General features: G+C 44.8%; 1 protein-coding gene across 1 annotated transcript in view; it reads left to right on the top strand.

The window, feature by feature from the left end:
* Nucleotides 1-14,052, top strand: part of klf7b (Kruppel-like factor 7b) — a 31,735-nt gene that overhangs the window by 15,856 nt on the left and 1,827 nt on the right. Inside the window, exons 2-3 of the mRNA XM_046845606.1 lie at nucleotides 7,400-8,009; nucleotides 11,194-11,317. Coding sequence (XP_046701562.1) covers nucleotides 7,400-8,009; nucleotides 11,194-11,317 — 734 coding nt within the window. The remainder of the gene's footprint in view (nucleotides 1-7,399; nucleotides 8,010-11,193; nucleotides 11,318-14,052) is intronic.

Raw genomic sequence — 14,052 nt, forward strand, 5'->3', positions numbered from 1 at the left:
CAGCACAGCTTTAGGCACAGGAAGGAGAATGGAGGGTACACAAAGGATGAGGGTGCGATTAAACAATGAATTTGCCATGAACCGGCGAATTCGGATTGCACAATGAGCATGCAATTAGCTTTTCGTGAGAGGGTAAATATTGATACAAAGTAATGAGTGTGTTGAATTTTGCATAATCTCGCACCCAAAGCCAGTCTTAGCCTTTCACCGAGGGTGTTTAGGAAGATTGCGTTTGCTCTTTGCTACTAGGCTACTTTTCTTCCTCAGTAACTTTTGTTTTATTCTCACTGCCACCTCGAGGATGTGCTGCTCTATTTAACATCTGGCACCAGCAAAAACTCTAGTGGGTTATGCAAAGAAACATCAGCAAAAAAAACCCAACACTAATCGCTATCCTAATTGGCATTACATTATTAAAGGTAATGTAAAACACACATGGCATTCTTTATACACTTAATTCATTCCTTATCTATTTTTGAAGCAAATGTATATAAATTCCACACCTGAATACCATTTCCTTTTCTTTGTTTTGTGTATGTGGATATTTTTTATTTAATATACGTGGTGATGTATTTTAAGTGCATGTTGACTGAGGCTACATATGTATTAATCCAGATCAATTTGAAAACTTAGTTTTCAATCGATTAGCAAAAGTTGCTCATTCACACTGAAATGTTTAAAATAAAACGTACTGCACATGAGCAAAACGTAACGCGCTTCCACCTGCGCCATTTCCGTCTGGGGTTTATTTACTTTTTGAAGTACTTTTTTCCCGAAAGACAGTCCGAATTTATCCATTCATACATTTTTGTTGACCAAAACGCAGAGAAATACATGTGAATGCTTTCATGTTTAACATCAAAATAATCGTATTTTTCGTAGATAGAGCATTTCATTGTGTTTTACACATTTCACTACCATTAGATCTACAAAATCGTATTCAAAAACAGTGATCCAGTTCCTTCCAGACATCATCTTCATATTAAGTGTGCTAAAACTCCTTGGTTTTGGCAGCCAGACCGCATCCAATATGGGGGAGAAAAAGGTAAAAAAAAAAAACCCTCAAACTGTGTCAAGAACGTGAGACCTGCCACATATAAGCTGCTTGGGTGCGGAGACTAATGGCCAGCATGTATTGATTTTCTGTTTTCTACTAAGCCTACACATAGAAGGTCAGGGTTACTCTGTCTCCGGGCTCAGTGATGTGGAACAAAAACCAAACCAGGTTTATGACAACAAGAGAGCCGGTAGTTAAATCCGCAAGATATACAGTATTTATATGCAGGTTTGTGTGTAAATTTAGCGCCATAACACATTTCTACAATGTCAAGGTCATATTGTTTGGCATTGTAAGCTGTTGGATTTTCGGGGGTTTTCCTTCGGTTCTTGTCGGCTGTCTGGTTCATAAGCTGTAGGAGTTGCAGATAGACACAAGGGATTTAACTATCGCCTGGTATCCAGGCAACCACAACAATAATGATACGCATATGTAAATGGAGGACTTGTGTGGCGCACAGTTGGCCTTTTTTTATTTATTTTTTTCCTCCCTGAAATGAAGTGCACAGTTTCCAACAGCAGACTCGAAAAAAAAAACGCATCAACGGGGCAACGAGAGCCTGCGGACTGTCTGCAGCCGGGGATCGTTCCCTCTGTGTCTGGCTTGCTAAGTGAAATCCATCCTGTCTTTTATTTTCTCTTATTCTACACTATAACAAAACCTCGCCCAGCCAGGCAAGGTCAGCTCTAACCCTCTATCATATATATATATATATATATATATATATATGGGTAAATGGGTGATTCTTCATGGTTAGTGATGTGGGATAGTGCTAATCCTTTCACAATAGATCCCTTTCTAGTTGCTCTTAATAAAAAGAAAGATCGATTCGTTATATATCTGACAAGAAATGCGTCTAATTGCAGACGGCTTGCTCTTTTTAAAGTGTGCAGTAGAAAAACAAGGCTTTTTTTTTTTCCTTCACGTCATTCAGGAAAAGTGCAGCAGAACGAGATACGGTTCTTATCAATAGATTTCAACAGGATTTTACAAATTCGTCGAAGCGTGTCGTTAAATACTATCACCATCTTTCTTTTTGCATTTAATTGGCTTTGCAGCGAAATACATTCTCAACCATGTTGTTCTTATTGTGGACAAATGTCAGAGGGCACAACCCAAGATTAAAAGAGCCAGCAACACACAATGTGTGTGTGTGTGTGTGTGTGTGTGTGCAGCCTCTGCATCGGTGGCCACAGGCCAAATGAAACTGGATTAAATTATCCGTCCAAATTAAAAGAGCATATCTGGGCTGTCCCAACTAACAGCTGTTAGCATTTTTCTTCCACATGGATCGTCTACATTCATTTATTTTATGGTCTATGTTTATTAGGCCGGGCGTGATGAGGATGGAGTAGTGTAGAAGAGGGAGTATGGGTAGTGCCCAGGTGCTAATTGACTTGCTGTTCTATTGTGTTTTTGTGTGTGTGTGTGTGTGTGTGTGTGTGTGTGTGTGTGTGTGGAGGTGGCGGATGACTGTAAGGCTACTGTACTGAGCGAGAAGGGGGTGATGTGGGGGGTGACACAGGTGCAGAACCGGGCACAAAGTAGGGGCCATTACACAGCAGGAGAGTCTGAGTGGACTCACTCCATCATACATTGCTCATTAAAATTTCATAGGAGGCGAGAATTGAAGTCCAAAGAGAAAAAAGTTACCTCAGAAATAAGTTGTAAAGACGTCAGCCACGTGCGTTTGTCCTTCTGTGTGAACTGCGCACGTCCTGTTTCGGAGTTTGTTTCTGTCGGATGTCCCTGAGCCGTCCGCTGTTAGTGAAGGCTTGTGGAACGATTCGGTCGATTGTTCTCGGATGTAAGCGCGTCTCTCCTTACAAAAAAACTAAAATAAAAAGGCGACGCCGAAATCCCCTTTGTGAGATGGTCGTTTGCGATAGAGCGAGTCTTTCATTTCGAACGCTTTCTTTGATGGTGGGAATTGAAAGATCAAAAGGAATCGCCCGGGCCACTCTGTGCTGTACCGAGCTGACGTATGTTGACTTTTCACATAAGTGCCTTTCAATTTATTTGTCCATTAACCATTTTATTGGGACACTTTTTCATGCTTTTGTTGGGGCTTTTGTTAGGAAACCGGCTGTTAGCTACGCCAGTTCATTGGTTTTATGGCCCACTTTTCAATAGGGCAACCAAAAGCACACACCCTTTACCAAAATAAATAGGCGCACACAGTTAGTCAAACACACACGCAGTAAATCACAACGTCCTCGCCGCCTCATGTGTAACTGTATCCTCTAAATGTCAGGATTCCTGGGGTTTGGAACTAGGGGGATGGGCGGATGACAGTGAATGGAGTGGGGAAGCTCAGGTGCCGGGCTGTGTGTGTGTTGCCTTGGATTCAAACCACCACAGCACTACTCATCACTACTGCCTGAATAACAGGCCAAATGTGGCAGCCCTGGCCTCTGGGTCCTACCACCCAGCCAAAAAGGCGCACAAATCCATGAAATCCTATCCACAACAGCGTGGGGCTCCGATTACTGTGATGTTCATCCTGTGGTGATGATAGTTTAAATGTCACTGGGAAAGATAGGATCTTCCTCAGACACAATATGTGTGGCTGACGAGCTTCCTCCTCTTGCTTTCTCTCTCTTTCTTTCTCTGCGACCCAAGGGGTGGTCCGTCACGGACATGCAACAGAGATTCAAAATGCTTCGTGCAGCTGATGATAAGCGTCTCTCTCTTGGCACAATGGCTTTCCCGGGGTTCCTCAGTAATTGTCAGGTCGTTTCAGAGCTAATGGTGCAGCAGCCGCCACAGGCTCCTTAGCCCAAAAAAATTATATATATAATATATATTCCAAATCAGATAAATGGAAGGTGCAAGCAGAGCAAAAGCATTCCTTAAACGAATCAAGGACACAGTCGTAATTTTACAGACGAGTGGTTGTGATCATCGGAATGTGCGGATGATGATAGCTGTAGTGGATAGACAGAAGCCGTAGGTTATTGTTCCAGGCCCTGCAGGGGGACAGCAAAGATGCCATATCATAGACAGATTTCATCAAACCGGCTCATTGAAAATGACACCATTTCGGCGCAGAATCCCAGTGTGAACCGGATCGCGAACTCTCCTCTCCCTCCCACGTTTGAGCCTCCATGTAGTGGCCCAATATATTAATTAATTTTTGTTGTTGTTTTTATTCTAATGCCAATAAAAATCAAGGGGTAGGTTTTTAGTTACAGCACCATTTTACTCGCACAAACACGTCCGTGATGCAAGAGTACACACACTTGGGCTTCCCATCAGCAAATTAGCTGAATAAAGAGCCTCTCTTCACCGGGTCGTTTGAGTGGCTAATTAGTCATCAACGCATGCTGTGGAGGGAGAGAGAGAGGGAGAGAGAGAGAAGGGAGATCAGCGTTTCATCACGAGGTAGCGCTTCAAACAGCATCTGATGAAAGCCAAATCGCTTAATTAAAACCTATTTGTATTTAGGGAAAAAATATAGTTTCAATCCAAGGATACAGGGAGCAGGGGAGGGGGAGAACAGTTTTTTGTAGATGCAGGCGGAGATGTGAAAGCATTAGTTTTTATATAATCTGCTGACTTTATTAAGCACACAGGGAGCTGAGACGGGGAGAAGAATGCCTTAGATTGGCCTTAATTTTTTTTCTTTGTGTCTAGTTTGGACCCGAGCCTTGTTAGCTAATAGCAGTTGGCAGTGCCCTCTTCCCTCCCTCTCGCTCTTTCCAGCCATTTCTCTCTATCTTCCCCTCTCTAGCTGTCTCTTTGTGTGATAACGCCTCTTAGACCCACATCTATTATTGATGGAGCCCAGTGTTACAGGTGCAGCAAATAAAAGTCCGACGTTCTTATATTCACTTCAACAAATATCAGCCTCGATTACAACTAAACCCACGAATGCATCTTTTGCCAGGAACGCTAGCGAGCGCGTTCTGAGCAGAGATAGGATTTGTCGCTTTATTTACGCAGGATTCCCCAGTAGTGCTTGATGTGAACGATTAAACTCACCTGTTTTAATCGTCCAATCCGTGAAATAAACCATTTTCACCTTCCAGTTATTCGTAATCATAAAGCCGCTTTCTTCACGCACATGCTCCATTCGATTCTGTAAGCCACGGCCGTGTCGCACACGTGAAAACAAAAACTTTGCCTACAAATCAGCTCTGTAAAAACACCGGCAAGTAAAATCATCCAAGATGCAAAAACTTCCGCCGCTGAATTTCCCGCTTTCTAAAACCGGGATAAAAGGCCGTTCACACGGACGATTTACACACCTGACGCGTATTCTAGGGCTTATTACAACAAGTGCACAAGCGTCACCTCATCGTTAAAATAGAACCCGCATTTAAAACATATAATTGATCAGAACAGCAAAAAAAAAAAAAAAAGTATAAAATATGTATAATATATTCCAGTTTATTAATAGTATAGAGATTTCTTATAAGAGATCTGATGCATGTGCACGTTTTTCTTTTTGTGGATATGGATAATGCTGCCGTGGAGCGAGCGGTGCATATTATAGTCACGGTGTTGTGATGAAATTTGAATAAACCCAGTGTGTCAGTATTAAGCGGTAACAACAGCTGCTTTTCTGCTATGCTACAAATTGGTTTGGAGTTGAGCTGAAACAGAGTCAAAGCCTTTTAACTGGGTTTGACGTTCCATTACGAGCCGGAGTGTAAAATCCGAAGGGAAACACACTGCTGAATAGAAAGAGCTATAGTGTATATAGACCACGGCTCTGGCATGGAGAAGCTGGTGTTGGATCTGTGATGATCGCAAATGTTGAGCTATTTTATGAGTTGCTCAAGAGCTCCTGGTTCCATAATCTTAAATGACTGTATAAGACTGTAGAAAGAACATTACTCAGAATCTTACATTCCAGTGCTCATGTTCTCACTCTCCAGTGTTCTGTATTGTTTAAAGATTATAATCACACTCTTGATGTCACCCAAATGAGGATAGGTTCCCCTTTTGAGTCTGGTTCCTCTCAAGGTTTCTTCCTCATAACATCTAAGGGAGTTTTTCCTTGCCACAGTCACCATGGCTGCTCATCAGGGATAAATACACACCATTCACCTTAACTGTTCAATTCTGTAAAGCTGCTTTGAGACAATGTCTGTTGTGTAAAGCACTATATAAACATTGACTTGACTTGACTATATATTGAGAATTTGAAACCATATCTTCAGTGAAAAAAAAACACTTAATATAATTGTTATAATAATTATTACTATTAATTATGTGTATCTATTTAGTAGTTTGGATCTTAATTGTACGATACATCTACATATAGTGTGGTGTGGTTAAAAAGGGAGTTGTGCCAATGCTCCTCTGACCTCACTGCCAAAATGCTTCTGCTGCGACATTCGGTACGGGACAGTCTAATATCCAAACCGGAGAATAATATTGTTTGACCATTAGAAATGAAACTGCTGAATAGGCAGTCAGTGAGCCATAGTCTCGCTGTCTTTCTCTCTCTGTGCCTCTCGCTTATTCACTCTTGCCTCAGCTGAAGTATTTCTCACTTTAATGAACCCACCTTCACAAAAGGAAGGCTAAAGGTTTATTATCTTAAGCAAGGTGCTCGTTTCTGCTTAAAATACCACAAAGAGAGCGGACGCAGAGGAAAACCATAACATGCATGGGTAAATAACTTTCCTTTAAGTAATAAAAAAATTCTTGGAATGTTTTATTTCTCTCCCGGAGAGACGTAAGCTCTCCTGAAAGTGTGCTCAACCATCTGAGGGATGTGGTAGCTTAAGTGGTTAAGGCTTAGAAAGGTTTCCTTTCCATGGTATCACCAAGCTGCCATTCTTGGGCCCTTGAGCAAGGCCCCTAACACCATGTGCTCTGGGGGTGTTGTATCATGACTGACTCTGCACTCTGCCCCCAGCTTCCTAAAAAATCGCTGGGATATACAGAGAAAATAATTTCAATGCGCTGTATCGTAAATGTGACAAAGCTCTTCTCGTTGTCATTCTTGCAGTGAAACAGAAACCACCATCAGGAACTGGTGTTGACAATTTGTTGATGTTCCAGTAGGATATTTGGTGCTGGTTTTCCTTAAAACTATTATAGTTTGAACCTATGGCGTGACCTTTTGTGTTCAAATGAATCAATTGCTGAAGCAGGTATTAGTCAAGTGCTTGTATGTAATTGGTATTTTATTGACTTTTTTTTTAATTGAACTGTCTTTTCTGTGTTTCATGTTCTAGTGCTCTACTTTGTGCCGCATCAGGATCCTCCCCGTAAAGAGTTGATTAAACGTGATTTATCAAGTAGTACATGGCGATTAGTGTCATGCTGAAAAGTAACTAGAGTTATCTGTGCTTCACTTTACATCCATCTCTTTTTTCAACACAGACATGTCTGGAGCTGGAGCGGTACTTACAGACAGAGCCCAAGCGACTCTCTGACCTCTTCGACGAGGATCTGGACTGCCTCTTGACGCCAGGTTTTATGAAGGGGGACAGCGACGAGGACCTGATGGATCCACTGCTTCCGAGTCTATCGGACCAACCCAGTCCGCCTCCGCTGCTCGTTTCTCTGCCCAAAAACCTTCACACTCCAGCCAGTGCTAAGACCAGTGAAGCAGGGGTGAAAGAGGGTAACGGGGGTGTCCACCCAGCACAACTGAGTGCCGTCACCTCACTAACGCCACCTTCGTCACCAGAACTGGGCCGGCATCTGGTCAAGCCAACGCAGACCCTCACCGCAACGGCCGACGGCACACTCACGCTCAAGTTGGTGGCAAAAAAAGTGGGCCTGGCCACCGCCAAATTGGTGGCAACACAGTCATTGCCTTCACCACCGGCCCGGGGAGCGCAGAGCGACGGAGAAGGAGGTTTGGGGTCGGCAGGAATCGGCGACATCCCAGAGAACAAGAAGAGGGTCCATCGCTGCCAGTTCAATGGCTGCAGGAAGGTTTACACAAAGAGTTCCCACTTGAAGGCACACCAGAGGACACACACAGGTGAGATTCCATCAGACCCTCAAGGCACATGATGCTAATGAAGCAGTTGTTTGGACATATTTGAGGGCCTCTTCTTTTTTTTTTTTCTTCTTTTTTTTAAACAAAAGTTCCATTCTACTCTTCAAAAGCAAGTGGATTGATGAAAGCTATCAAAATCCCGCATTCCTGTACTGCATAGTTCGGAGTAAGGTCTGTCTACACAAGACACGCTCAGAATAAGGTATTCGTCCCCCAGCTCACTTTCAGGATAAAATACGTTCCGCTACACTATTCAGAACCTGTCAGCACAGTCCAAAATTGCAGGATGATTGATAGAGTGGCTCGGCTAAAATTCGTATCTTGGCTAATTCAGCCACATCCACCTCTGCTTTGCTGCTGTTGCCCTCTTGCTGAACCCTGAGAGGGAGTTGTGCTCCAGCGTGCCCTCAAGTCCCGCTGTGTTGATAGCCTCACTGTGGCTAATCTTGCTCGCGAGGCCGGCTGTTGACTCAGCGGGTTTCAGCAAGCAGTAGCAATGCTAATCATTATACTAGCTCACCGGCGGTGTTGCTGAAAGGGAAAAAAAATAAGTAACAATGGGAGAAAATGAAAAAACAAACAAACAAAAAAAAGCCAGAATGCATCCCACTGTATGCCAGCATCCCAGTTATGTTCATTGCATGCTGGATTCAATTTTGAAATGAGTTTAGTCCTCTTTTTTTTTCTTTTTTGTGTTATTATTTCAGTAGATTACTGGCACAGGAAAATCACGGGAACACTAACAGAACGGTTGGTTTTGGAACAGTGTTTGCGAGGTTAACAGTGTAGTCTGCTATGCAATATGGAGGGGTTGTGTGTTACCTCCTGGTTCTAAAATACAACCTAAGAAGGATGAAAGTGGTATGATTTATAACTTCTGCTGCAGGTGACAGAAGTAAAAATGCACACCCTGAAATCGCCAAAGTTTGATCCTCCAGGATCAGTGTGTAGCTGTTGACTGAAGAAATGTAATTAACTGTGGCATTAGTACCCAGGCCACCGACGGGGGGGCAGCAGGGGGTGGTTGATGAGAAGACAGCAAGTTGCTAGGAAACCCTATCGCATGAAGAAAGACTAGTAGCAAGCTGGCTGTTTGTAGGTCTGGATATCAAGGTTACAGTATGCCAGTCCAGCCAGAGCTTCACCAGCCTAGGGTCCAGCTTGACCCCGCTGCCTACCCCACTCGGCTCCGTACATTTGGGTTGCCAAGCAACTACATTGCACTCAACGAAAGCAAACAGTAATTGGCTGGTGCCGCAGAGTGTCCCTCCATTGCATTCTGCAACTGCACGGCGCTCCCTCACTCTAACTTTACACCCTCACTCTTTCTCTCTCTTTCTCTCTCTCTCTCTCTCTCTCTCTGACCGGTTGCTAAGCGACTCCATCATGCATCTGTGCCTTCCCAAGTTATAATTGGCTGGTGTTGCGGTTGCCGTGGTTGCAGGTCCAAGCCTGCCTTGCTGCTGTCTAACAGAGAGAAGAAGAAGAGGGGGAGAAGAGTGTGTGGGGGGGAGGCCGTGACAGAAGGAGGGGAGATGGTGCATGTTTGCGAGTGCATGTGTGCATGCGGATGGATGGGGGGTAGGGGTCTCTGGCCAATTACCCAGAGTGCAGTGTGAAATGTTTGGTGTCTCGCACCTGCGGCCCCACCACTTTGCAAAATCTCGGCGTAAGGGAGGGCTCCTCTCTGGTTCCGTCCATCTGTGAAGACACGAGTACACGTCGGGGATATTATTCACCACTGATTTTATAAACCAGGAGAACTCAAGGACAAGCAAATCCAATAAAAAGAAAAATGGTATTTGGACCGCTCTGTGTCTCAGTCAAACTGACCTGAGAGAGACACCGCAGTCTGCTCTGCATCGTGCAAGGCGCCAAGGAAGTTTAGTGGAAATAATTTCAAATATGGTCTCCTCCATTTGTTGTCTGTAATCCTCAAAGAGAACTAAGGATGGGGGGAGGGGGGGAAGGAAAGAGGAAGCAGTTGCAAGAGTTACATCACACAGTTGGAATTTGTCCTCCGTGCTGTGTCATCCTTTACGTAGTGTTGCCTCATCGCCGGCTTTAATATATACCGAGCAAATTCAGGATATTCCCAGGTTTTACGAGCATTCCCCGATTTTCCTTTTGGCTCGCAACCAGATTTATGGGCCTCGACATCCTGTGCATGTTGTGATGCGATTAAGTGAATGTTGAGCAAGAATATGTTTAATTTCAATGCCGTTTTTAGGTGTCGAAAACGAGGCAAAATAAGTCGTCTAATTAGCAATTCCTTCCTGACAGATCCTTGGTCATTCTCCATCTGTATTAAATGGCATTAGCCAATGTCCTTAGGCATGAGTGTTCGAAGGAGAGAGAGAGAGAGAGAGAGAGAGACCAGCTTTTACTGTACTGTCATTTGCAATCTGGTACGCTGCACTCTGTAATCGAGCGAACCCAAATTTCACTTCGAACGTCTCTTCCGTCTAGTTAGGAAGATTGGCGGACACGAAGGAAGAGCAGTAACGCTGGCAGCTGGCTGACTGCGAGTACGATATTACTCCCCATTAAGCGTCATTAAGACCCCAATTATCCTTACCACCCCTGGATCTGAATCAGCACCGCTGACAACCCTCCATTTCCTACTCCGAGCTAGGCGGCCTAAGGCCAGAGCCGCGTCTGCTCGCCCCGAACGCTAGCTCCAGGCTGGGGCAGAACCGTGACCACAACAGACACCCACCCATCACTCTTTAAGCCTGATGGATAAAAAAAAAAAAAAAACAGTACAGCATGTTGAACAATGGGGATTGCCTCCCCCATCTGCTTAACTTCATCTGAAATTCAGATCTCTCATCAGGGGGTGGAGAACAGTTAATGGAAGTGGTTTCATGTTTTGGAAACGTGACTCTGGATTATAAATTAATGTTGTCACAGTGAATGAGTTAATTTGCACAGCTCTATTTTTTTTTTTTTTTTTGTGAGAGAAAAACATAATAATGGGGGAAAATTGTTTGATTTGGCTCATTGAGTGTTCCAGATGTTTGGGCCGCAGTAAGAGATCGTTCTCACGCAGAGAGAGAGAGAGAGAGAGAGAGAGAGATCACTGTTTAATAGAAGAAAACATTTTTATCTCCTGTTTAATGCCATGGATCTGTGTGTGTGTGTGTGTGTGTGTGTGTGTGCGCAGGTGAGAAGCCGTACAAATGCTCCTGGGAAGGCTGTGAGTGGCGCTTTGCCCGCAGCGATGAGCTGACTAGGCACTACCGCAAGCACACCGGCGCCAAGCCCTTCAAGTGTAACCACTGCGACAGGTAAGACGCACGCTATCACACGCGCACTCGGCTTCCTTCTTAGAGACTGTGTGATTATAAGGCTCTCTTCCAGACTTTTTTCCCTCCACGTGCGAGCAGCAGGCACAGCACCTGTCTCTCTCCGTCTATCAGACTCGCTTCCTCGCAATCCCCTCGTGCGCACAAATAAAATTCCTTTCAGCTGGGAATCGGCAGCATTAAACTGTCTCGCTCAGAAGTGTTGCCCTCCTTCCCTCCACATATCCCCCCCCAACCCCCCCGCCTCTCTCTCTCTCTCTCTCTCTCTCTCTCTCTCTCTCTCTCTCTCTCTCTCTCTCTCTCTCTCTCTCTAGCTCTCTCTCTCTCTCTTTTCCTTTCTCTCTCTCTGAAATTCTCTCTGAAGCCCAGCAGCATTTGCTGTGTGCTGGGATAGATCGTTTGGCAGTTAGTTTAAGACTCCCGTTTCCCTCATGAGGAGTTCATTCACAGTCCGGTCCTGCGATACTCGTTACCAAATTACTGCTCCTCTCTCCCTCGCTTTTCCCATCTGCCCCCTTTCTTTCTCTCCTCTAGTGCAGCGCGTATCGACTCGACAGATTCGAGGGGGAAATGAAGGGGGTGCGTTTTAAACACACAGGTTATATAACAGCAGTAAAAAGGAACTTGGGGCCTGTCCCGCGTTTGTTCGGACATTCTCATGGCTTAAGGAAGATGGACCGGGACATGTTCGATATACCTCTTAAGAAGGAACCGTGTGGTTTTTTTTGTTTTTGTTTTTTTCCCCCTCCTCGAGCTTTTCAGAGCATAATCGCACGAGACGAGCACCTACACACAAACGGTTCGTTCAGACGCACACAAGCCAGCGCAGTACATCAAACATTGTCATTACATCCCACAGTACTGTCAGAAATGAAAGCTCTCTTTGTCTCGATGTGATGTGACAGTGATGAGTTCGGGGAGGACTGATTGAGCGTGTGTGAGAGTGAGAGAGTGACAAAGGGAGTGTGTGTTTCCAAAAGGAAAGAGGGGAGAGCAAGCGAGATTTCCACGCGCACTGGGCTAGCTTTGAGTGATAGCCTGTCAGTTGACAATGGTAGGACGCTGTCATCCGGGCCGGCCGCTCGGCGCAAATTACACGCCGCGGCTGCGCGTGCACACCGAGCCTGCTCCAGGTGGAAGCACAATTATATACGGCTCCCCAGGCTGCTGCCGGCATGCCAACAGGGCCTCGGCTAACGCTCTCAGGAGCCGTCCATACATACATCCAGACCCGCTCACCTGCTCCGTCGACAAAAACCTTCCAGCTTCTGCAAGAAACCGTGGCTATAGAGTCCTCTTCCAAACACTGTCTCAGCACTGTCCTAATTACGCTTTACGTCTCGGGTTTTGGAGGCGATCTAGCAAGGTCTTTGACACCGAACTCACTGATAGCAGCATAGACTATGGGAAAAAAATGAAAAACATGACAGGGCCGCTGGCACATGGATGTAGAATGCAGCACTGTAATTGACTCTGTCTGATGCCAAGATTTTGACAACAGCTGCTTCGGCGCTGGGAATGGAAGTTATGACCATGTCCACCTCTTTCGCCTCTGTCAACCTCAGGGGAGCTTTTTAAATTGGGCCCTCTGGTTCGTGTTTCTTTGAATTGGACTTTGCATTAACCCATGTAGAAACTTGCTGCCGAATCCAGAGGGTGTTCCAGTTGAAGTGGATACCATTTTGCTAGTAAGAACATCCAAACCATATTATCAGGAAGTACAGGACTTTGTTCATTTTGCCCTGACGTACACTTTGAGAACCGGGATCTATCGAATATAATATCGATAATCCTGATATGGAGGCTCATAAGTGAGATTAATGATGGCAATCTATGCAAAGCAGACTTCTAACTGCTGTCTGAGAACTTCTACGTTGTCTGAGCGTCTATGTTCTGCGCTTGCGTGAGAGAACATTACTCTCCCCTACCAGCAGGTGGCAGTAGTCTGTATTCGCCGTTCAAATAGTTGAAACCAGAAACGCTAGAACCGTGAATATCTAAAGCGAGCAGCGTTTACACGTGTCGCGATCTCACTGGCATCATCAGCCCTAGGTCGTCGTCGTCGTCTTCTGGATGAACAAAGAGAGAAATGGATAAGAAGAAAGTGCACTAAACGGGCAAAATCGTGTCTGTGCATTCCCTTTTTACTCCGTCGACGTTTGCTTTTGTCAATTCCGTTTTTTTCCCCGTCTTGCTCTCAAAAAATTAAGCCGACCGGTGCGGAAAAACCACTTGACATTACCCCGACATCCGGCCGCCAGCTCGGTGTTGGCACGAGGGCGTAATTTCTAGGAGCACACAGTAGCAACCAACACTGGTGAAAATAAACGTCTGAAGGCTACCTTCGAAGATATAAAATAACCGTTCTGGATTGATCAGGCACTGTATGGATCCTGATTCAATGGAAAACTGCAATCCTGGCTAGTTAATGTACTAGTGTAGTGTAACATATGTCCTTTTCATGGCATGTGTTATATAAGATAAAAGTAATGGAGACAGCCCTGATTGATTAGCCCTAAGTAGGTTAGTCATTTTGGTATCACTATTGATGTGAAAAAAAAACATGCACTGGTCCTAGAAAGAAAGAAAAAAAAGAATATCGGTGCTCCTGTACCCCAGCGAGTTAAGTCAGAAGTTAATTTATCCAAAATAGAATAGGCTCTCGTGTGCTTCAATGTGTGAAAAGCGATGTGTAGGCAAACAGCTGCTTCTCTCTG

The sequence above is a fragment of the Silurus meridionalis genome, chromosome 3 (genome assembly GCF_014805685.1).
Source record: "Silurus meridionalis isolate SWU-2019-XX chromosome 3, ASM1480568v1, whole genome shotgun sequence".
NCBI lineage: Eukaryota > Metazoa > Chordata > Actinopteri > Siluriformes > Siluridae > Silurus > Silurus meridionalis.